The sequence below is a fragment of the Adiantum capillus-veneris genome, chromosome 9 (assembly GCF_014529385.1).
Source record: "Adiantum capillus-veneris isolate H3 chromosome 9, ASM1452938v2, whole genome shotgun sequence".
Lineage (NCBI taxonomy): Eukaryota > Viridiplantae > Streptophyta > Polypodiopsida > Polypodiales > Pteridaceae > Adiantum > Adiantum capillus-veneris.
The window spans coordinates 125,025,315-125,034,032 of NC_140939.1; the positions used below are offsets into that span (position 1 = coordinate 125,025,315).

The 8,718-nt window shown below is 41.5% G+C and overlaps 1 protein-coding gene across 4 annotated transcripts in view; it reads left to right on the plus strand.

Annotated features, from left to right (window-relative positions):
- Positions 1–5,091, plus strand: part of LOC147451133 (casein kinase II subunit beta-1-like) — a 94,325-nt gene extending 89,234 nt beyond the window's left edge. For all 4 annotated transcript variants that reach the window (XM_086520100.1, XM_086520098.1, XM_086520097.1 and 1 more), the window contains 4 exons: positions 2,920–3,141; positions 4,176–4,285; positions 4,396–4,561; positions 4,651–5,091. In XM_086520100.1, the coding sequence (XP_086376226.1) occupies positions 2,920–3,141; positions 4,176–4,285; positions 4,396–4,561; positions 4,651–4,787 (635 nt within the window). In that variant the 3' untranslated portion in view covers positions 4,788–5,091. The remainder of the gene's footprint in view (positions 1–2,919; positions 3,142–4,175; positions 4,286–4,395; positions 4,562–4,650) is intronic.
- Positions 5,092–8,718: the final 3,627 nt, after the last annotated feature.

Genomic DNA, 8,718 nt, shown 5'->3' on the forward strand with positions numbered 1-8,718 from the left:
AAACAAAATCTTGACTGCTTTGTTAGATCTCCTTGAGGACGTGTGTGTGCTGCAGAAGAGATTGGATCCTCCATAGAAGAAGAATCTTTTCGAGCTCTGATACCATTGTAACAGGCTTGGACACTCTAAGCGAGAAATCAATAGCAACACATGAACAGAAACTTCAAAATCACTGAACTTTATTAGAGAGAGCTTTGATACCACTGTAACAGGCAGGCTTGGACACTCTTAAGCGAGAAATCAATAGCAACACATGAACAGAAACTTCAAAATCATTGAACTTTATTATATATATATATATATATATATATATATATATATATATAGAGAGAGAGAGAGAGAGAGAGAGAGAGAGAGAGAGAGAGAGAGAGAGAGAGAGAGTTCCGTGGCCACAAGCAATGGCGCCAAAGACTGGCGCTCCTTTCGGTATTTCTTTATTATTATGAGTGGCAATAGTACAACTCCCGAGGGTCCTTTGCTCTTAGACTGAGCGTCTAGACGCTTTGCAGAGTGAGAGGCACAAGGGTTTTTTAAAACTTACAAGGGTTGCCCAAAAGCAGAGCCCCAAAAGCATCAGGTTCAAAAGAACTTCTTCCCAAAAGCATATGCTCTCAAAAGTTAGCGCTAGAAACTGTAAAAAGCAGCCAGCGGAAATCCGCACAGCCTTCCACGTGGCACCATCAGCGCAAAACGCAGAAATTCCGTATTGTCTTGCCACATCATCACATGTACGGACTGCCACGTCAGCATGTCAACGCATTTTACGGAAATCAGCTGTTGACAAAAAAAGCTCTTGGTTTTTAGGGTTTAGGCCCCTCGGCCGGTCCGCTTTGGGTTCAGATCTTCCTTAGTTCTTCGGATTCCGTTTCTCTTGTCCACTTGAGTTCCAGCTGGGCATGCCACGTCATCACTTTGTGACACTGAGAAGGGGTGCCAGTTCTTCGGATTCCGTTTCTCTTGTCCACTTGAGTTCCAGTTGGGCATGCCATGTCATCACTTTGTGACACCGAGAAGGGGTGCCAGTCTTTGGGGCCAGTGCATCTAGGTGCGGAACTCCGTTGTGCCATGTCGACTCTCTCTCTCTCTCTCTCTCTCTCTAGGATTCCATAGTATTTTATTTTGTCATTTTGTCATCTTGTTACTCTGACTTTGTATCAGATCCACCACATTGTAACTTTCTGGTCTCATAGGTCACTTTGGCCTTTTGAAGACGTTAATATAACATTTCATTTCTCTCTCTCTCTCTCTCTTCAAGTTTGCTGAGTTATTGTGCAGTTTCTCAAGTGTGTTGCAGTAGATCTTTGGCTTGGTGTGTCCCAAGTCCATTACAATCTGTCTCATCCAAGTTGGAACTTTTGATACACCAGATTCATATGCTTCACAAACGGCTATGCAAATGACACACAAATGCACAGATGTAGTCACAAAACACTAGCCCATCTGGATGATCCTCAGACCGCAGTCTGCTCAAATAAAGTTAAATTCCAGTTACAATCAAACAATCCCCATATTGCACAACCTACGCAGATCAAAGAGGGTTGCATCTACAATTAAATGATGCCCAACTTGCCCGGTTTAGAGGTTCCAAGTACAAAAAACAATCCCCAGTCCACAGCTTATGCTGTTTAGTGGTTTATCAAACAACTTTAAAACCAGTATTGCAACCAGTATTAGACAATCATAGTCGGCACTAAAACAAGATTAAACAGGTCCAAACAAGATTTCATCTAGTTCAAACAATACCAATGCAGTATTCTCAAGAAGATTTAAAAAGTATCTAAATACAAAAGGAATAGCAAGCAGCCCATGTGCTTAGAGGGACCTCAATGTAGGAAACTTGAGCCAGAAAAATAAACATCTGACGGGGGCTGAAGGCTATGCGTGGGAAGAGGGGGCTACCGCATGAGGTTTTGGAAAGAGGGGAGGACGGAAAAGGGGTGGTGGTGCTGCAAGAGTGGGCAGTAGTGTGCAGGCAGGGAGCTCTGTGCGAACTTCCGCTCCTTTTGTTTTTTTAAAACCCAGAATACGTACACACGTACGCCATAGTTACAGGGAATGACCATTTTCAGGTCTCCGTTCTCCATTCCCATCTCAATTTTCCGTTCCGGATTCCTGTTCCGTGTTTCAGACGTGAGTATTTGAAAAAGGGAATGACATTTCATGCATATTGCCGTTCCCCGTTCCCGGTTCCGATCTCCCTTTCCGGATAACTATGACTTACGCCTCTCTGTCTCACAGGCCGTATTTGGCCTCTAATGCTTTCTACTTTCTTTTCTTTTCTCTCCCCCTCTTTTGCTTTGTGTGTGTGAGGGGTGTGTGTGGGAGTTGGCCTATGGGTGAGTGGTGTGTGTGGATCAGGGCTTGCATTTGGGGGGGGGGGGGGGGGGGGGGAGTGAGAGTTAGAATGGGTCTGCTATTTGGCCTTTGTGCGTGAATGCACTCAGCGGGTAAGCTCGGAGTGCCAGCTGAAGGTGTTTTGGCAGCCTCGATCCTACTGTTGTTGTACCCATGCACAAGCCCTTAGTGTGCAAAGGCTGCCACCTATTTATTCATTCTTCACCTGACATTGGGTCCTCCTCCAGCTGCTAGTTTTATGTCTTATTACTTTCCATCTAGCAAGCTAGTGAGGATGTCTCACGGCCTGTGACTCTGATTCACTTCCTGCTTATAATCTTACCTAGAACGAGTAACAAAAACATGAGGATATGTTCAAAATTGAATGGTTGTACTAAGAGCCACTTTATGTACATAATTTTGTTTTAGCTGGAGAAACGTGCCTGTTTTGCATGGAGCTTAAGCAAGTTTGTACTACAGTAGGGATAAATATTGCTGTATAGATGGGTTTTATGGTAGTTTCATCTATAAAGCATGGTTTAGGCTAAAAATTCCACTCTTTATATTGTGTGATTGTATTCACAGGCGAAGAATCAGAGACTGACAGCGAAGAATCGGATGTTAGTGGATCAGATGGTGACGACACTTCTTGGGTTTCTTGGTTTTGCGGTTTGAGAGGGAATGAGTTCTTTTGTGAGGTGGACGACGAGTACATTCAGGATGATTTCAATTTAAGTGGACTAAGCAGCCAGGTCCCTTATTATGAGTATGCACTGGATTTGATTCTGGATGCAGAGTCTCCGAATGGTGAGTATTACGTCTTTTTATCGAAGTTCTGGTTTTATTTTTAATAAAGTCTCAGAGGAGGAAGGTATTGGTTGTTTGATGCTTTTAGGGGAAAGATTTTATTACCGATAAGAAATTTTATTAGTATGGTTTATGAATTTCTTGTGCTGTGTTCCCCTGCCCCCTGGGGCCAAAAAAAAAAAAAAACACACACACAAAGAAAGAAAACCAGAATCACTCTGTGCTGATTTGAAAAGTGATGCAGGTTCTGCTCTTTCCATAGCTTATTTTACTCTTTGCTTTTCATAAAGCCCTACTCACCCTCAGGCCCGGGAATTTCATGGATGGTGACCTGTGCATTGCAGACTCCTGTTGTTCTCAATGCTTCCTTGTTTAAGAGCTTTTCAATTGCTGCCAATATGATTGATGAATGAAGGTGTAGCCTGGTTTCGTTTGTGCTATTTGTATCCAGATCGGATAAGAAAGGGTGTCAAGAGGATTCGATAAGGAAGCATAACCATGGTAGTAGGCTTGATCTTTAACCCAATTTACCTAAGCGGATGTATTTTGATGTGTATATGCACAAGTGGGGTGTGTGCGGGAACACATAACAGTGTCTAGTGTTATGTACCATAGTGTATGTTTTCATTCGATACAATGTGAATGGTTGCCGTGAGGCTATGACTTGCATTTTCCTTTAAAAGGTGGATTTAGTGGATCAGTCTGATATTTTACCAAGCATATGAATGATGAGTTCCATGTCATCTGTGCTTGGAAGCGTGCTGTTTCGATGAATGTTGATCAAGGCCTAGCTGTGGGATCAATTTTTAAAGCACTACCCAATTCCTTGCACATTTCAGTGATTAGTGAAACTGATTGTCTTGAAGGTATAAAGCTATTTTTCAATCTTTACATTCAGAAGAGCAGTGGTCTCAAGTGACCGCGACCACTTGGATAAGATGGATGTAGTACAGCACATGTTTTTTATGTTTTCTTGTTTGCCGCTTTATATGCTTGGGTTTTCATTTAGCATTCCCATGTTTTTTGTGGTGCAGTTGACATGTTAACTGATGAGCAGAATGAGATGGTGGAATCGGCTGCAGAAATGCTGTATGGGTTAATCCATGTGCGCTATATTCTGACAAGCAAAGGCTTGAATGCAATGGTAAGGCTTTTGTTCAAGCTATTTATCTGCTATTGAGGTGTTAAATTAGTTGAAATGATATGTGGTCGGTCGTCCTTAAGATACTGAATGATATTCTGCTACTATTCCAGTTGGAAAAGTACAAAAACATGGATTTCGGTAGATGCCCGAGAGTTTATTGTGCTGGTCAGCCTTGCTTACCTGTGGGGCAGTCCGATATTCCACGCACCACTACAGTAAAGATCTATTGCCCAAAATGTGAGGATGTGTATTACCCACGATCCAAGTATCAAGGCAGTATCCTTTTGGCTTCATGTTGGTAATAAGTCCGTTTTCTGCATTGTTTATGTTTGAAGAAATCTGTTTGATTCTTGACCACACCATAGACATTGATGGTGCTTACTTTGGGACAACTTTCCCTCATCTTTTTCTGATGAGCTATCCTTACATGAAGCCAGTGAAGCCGACGGTAGGCTATGTTCCAAGGATTTTTGGCTTTAAGATTCACAAGAGCGCAAGGTAAGGATAGTTATGGAGGATGAAGGAAATCAGGACCGGACTAAGATTGGGGTCTGGATAATGCCCTTTGAACCAGACGTCAATCCGCCTTCATTGATCCTGGTTGGATCGTGAAAAAGCAAGAGTTGTTGGAGGAGGCAGTGAGAGGGAGATGGGTGTATGGGTAAAGTGCCTTAAAGGCTTCTTAAATTCCGTGGTTGCAGATTCTTAGTAATGGCAATTTCTGTAAAGGCAATGTGATTTGAAATCAATATAGCTGTGAGGCTACATGTTTCAGTATATTATATAGTGTGTTTTTATGTCCAAAATTGTTGTAAGTGAATCTTTTTTCTTTTTAGTGGCTTTTTTTTTTTTTTTGGGGGGGGGGGGGGGCATGTGGTCAATCTTGACCTCACTAGCCTGTTATCATGCCAATTTTGGTTCTCTTAACTCAATTTTTACTACCGCCGGGTTTATGGTTTAGGGTGATGCAAAGCTGTGTGCGCTTTTTCAGTGCAAAACGTGGACTACCGTGGTTTAACCTTGATTAACCACTCCCAACAGAGCAATTTTCATTGGCTACAATTTGTTAACTGCAACTGGGGCTGGGGCTGGGGGGGGGGGGGGGGGGGGGGGGGGGGGGGGGGGGGGGGGTATGGCTGTCTTGAGGTGGGTCCGAAAGCTTGCAGCCCGTTTTCTTCCGAATGATTGTGCTGCCTCATCTGAATCCAGCCTATGTTCAGGCATGTGATCTTGATGCAATTGCAAGAAGTCCACCAGCAAGATTTGTAATAGATATATCCAATGATATATCCAATGTTCTCTTAAACATTGGATTAGGTTTCTCCTGTGTAAAACATGTTTTGATGATGACATCCAACCTTCTCTATTGGTGACGATATGAAACTCGATTTTATGCCAGAAGTTGCAGTGCATGATTATTTTTACCTTTTTACCATGCATTTTAAGTGTGGGACACTTCAAATTTGGATAGTAGTAGCTTAGGTCACCTGAGTATTCGGAAAAATGTGTGTCAAACTTGCCACTCCCTATTTGAAGTCCTTTTCTAAAAGGTTCTTGCAAGTCTAGATGAGTACCACTATGTCGGAACCTTTTCAAGGCCGGTGGCTTTTTCTTCAATAGACCCTTGTTCTCCGTTTGCTATTGTAATGCCCAATCATGGTGTCCTACACAAAAATAGATAATCAACACATGACCTTTCGTTCTCCTCGGTTCTAGTTTTTAAATGCCTTCACTTGTTGGGGAGTAGGATTCTCCTCGGGCAATGTTGGTGCTTCTTCTTGTTCACCTTAAATGTACTCCCAATAGCCTTTGCTCATCACAAATAGGTCATTCTAAACTTCCAAGCATGGAAGTTCTTGTGTAACTTCTCATAGACAATTGTGTTGGTTCCATCATGGTTGGACATGTTTGTAGAAAATAAAAAATACTTGCAAAACTTGTAGACAAAATGGCACCTATCTATCAGGACACGTGACCATAATATGCTTACATAATGTCGATATCATGTTTCGTACTACTATATAGTTGTGAAATTGTAGCATCAACAATCTTTTTTTTGTAAAACTCACAATTGTGAGTGATTGTATTATAAAGTCACCAATAGAAATTCAATATGGTCTCAAGCTCAGGCGGAGCCTTGAGGGATAGAGTGATACATCTAAGCCTGGGTCCAAAAGCTCGCAGCTTGTTTTCTTCCGAATGATTGTGTTGCCTCATATGAATCAAGCCTATGTTCATGCATGTGATCTTGTTGCAATTGCAAGAGTCCATCAAGATTTGCAATAGTATATCCAATGTTCTCTTAAACATTGGATTAGGTTTCTCGCGTGTAAAAGATGTTTTGACAATGACATCCAACCTTCTCTAGCGGTGACGATATGAAACTTATGTCTATGTCAGAAGCTAGTGTATAATTATTTTTTGCCTTTCAAGTACCATGTTTTTTAAGTGAAGCATGGGACACTTCAAATTTGGATAGTAGTAGCTTAGGTCACCCGAGTGTACGGAAAAATGTGTGTCAACTTGCCACACTCTATTTGAAGTCCTTTTCTAAAAGGTTCTTGCACGTCTAGATGAGTATCACTGTCATAACCGTTTCAAGACCGGCGGCTTGTTCTTCAATAGACCCTAGTTTTTAAGTGCCTTCACTTGTTGGGGAGTAGGATTCTCCTTGGGCAATGTTGATGCTTCTTCTTGTTCACCTTACATGTACTCCCAATATATTGCCTTTGCTCATCACAAATTGGTCATTCTAAACTTCCAAGCATGGAAGTTTTGCTTGTGTAGCTTCTCATAGACAATTGTGTTGGTTCCATCATGGTTGGACATGTTTGTAGAAAATAAAAAATATTTACAAAACTTGTAGACAAAATAGCACCTATTGATCACAACATGTGACCATAATTTGCTTACATAAAGTCAATACCATGTTTCATACTTTTATATGGTTGTGAAATTGCAGCATCAATAGATCTTTTTTTTTTCGTAAAACTTACAATTGTGAGTGATTGTATCATAAAGTCACCAATAGAAATACTATACAGTCTCAAGCTCAGGTGGAGCCTTGAGGGATAGAGCGATACATTTGAGCCTGGGTACATATACCTAACAACGTACTATTGCGAATATCCCAATCCTTTGCACAGTAGGGCTGGACCGGATGGCGAGGGTTGCCTGAAGCCAATCATCCGAGTCATGCCTTTTACTTACTACATACATTGACTCCTTGCTTTCTTGTACAATCTCTGAAAAGCTAGCAACAGAGAGGTTACAATCAAAGACATGACCGTTCTTGGCCTTCCAAATATTACTGAAGAAACAATATCTAACAATTTGAGTATAAACTAGAAGAATAGAACTTTGAAATTTTTTACCACCAATGTATAACTCCCTCTTGAAAAATCCTATCTTCCACATCCTTTGTATCCATTTGGATAGCATCTACATAGAGATAGAGCACCAACAAATCTTATTGCAACTTTGCAAAGCCCCAAATCTTAGTGTTCTTGTACACAAATGAGGCCCAAATGTGCCCAAAATGGATGTTTGTTTGCCAAATTGTAATCAGAAGGTGTGCACAAAATCTTGAATCACATTATCGCATAGACGTTGAAATCCAAAATCGTTGTTGGCGTCCCTCGCAACGCTTGGGGGTAGATGTTGTACCAACACAGGAGGGGAGAGAATTGAAGAACCCTTGCCTTCAAGCTTGTCGCTCATAGTTCTTTAGCCACAAGCTTGTCTGACACACACACACACACACACACACACACACACACACACACACACACACACACACACACACACACACACACAGAGAGAGAGAGAGAGAGAGAGAGAGAGAGAGAGAGAGAGAGAGAGAGAGAGAGAGAGAAGAGAGTTTAAGCTCTTGCAAGCATGCACATACAACCAAGAGGAAATACAATGGATATGAAGGTTGATAACTTGCTTTTCTTTTTCAGACTCAAGGTAATAAGATGGTCTACAAAGCAAAAGAAGGGAATTACATATGAAAAAGATTATGTATAATGATCAATGTGAAGCCGCTAGTGAGTGAGCTTGTAAGATAAGGGTCATCACTCTTGGTAGGTAGACTATGTTGATGAAGTCTAGCTCTACTACCCTGCTAATGATCCTTGTGTCAGTTACCTCATGCCAATGATAAATGTGGCAAGAAGTGATTGAGGTGTACCGTGAATTGAGTTGGATATCTCAATAGAGTAAAATCCGAGCTTATGGTCATGTCTCTATGACGTCTCAAAGTATACTTGATTGCATAAAGCCTCTCTAAATTATTGAGCATATGGGCACTCGAACTTGAAATGTGAGATGTGCAATTGTAGTGCTAGCTTTATCTTTTAGTGATGAAGCTTCTCCCATTTGAATTTTTAGCGAGCCTATGGGTACTTGAACTTGAAATGCGAGATGTGTAA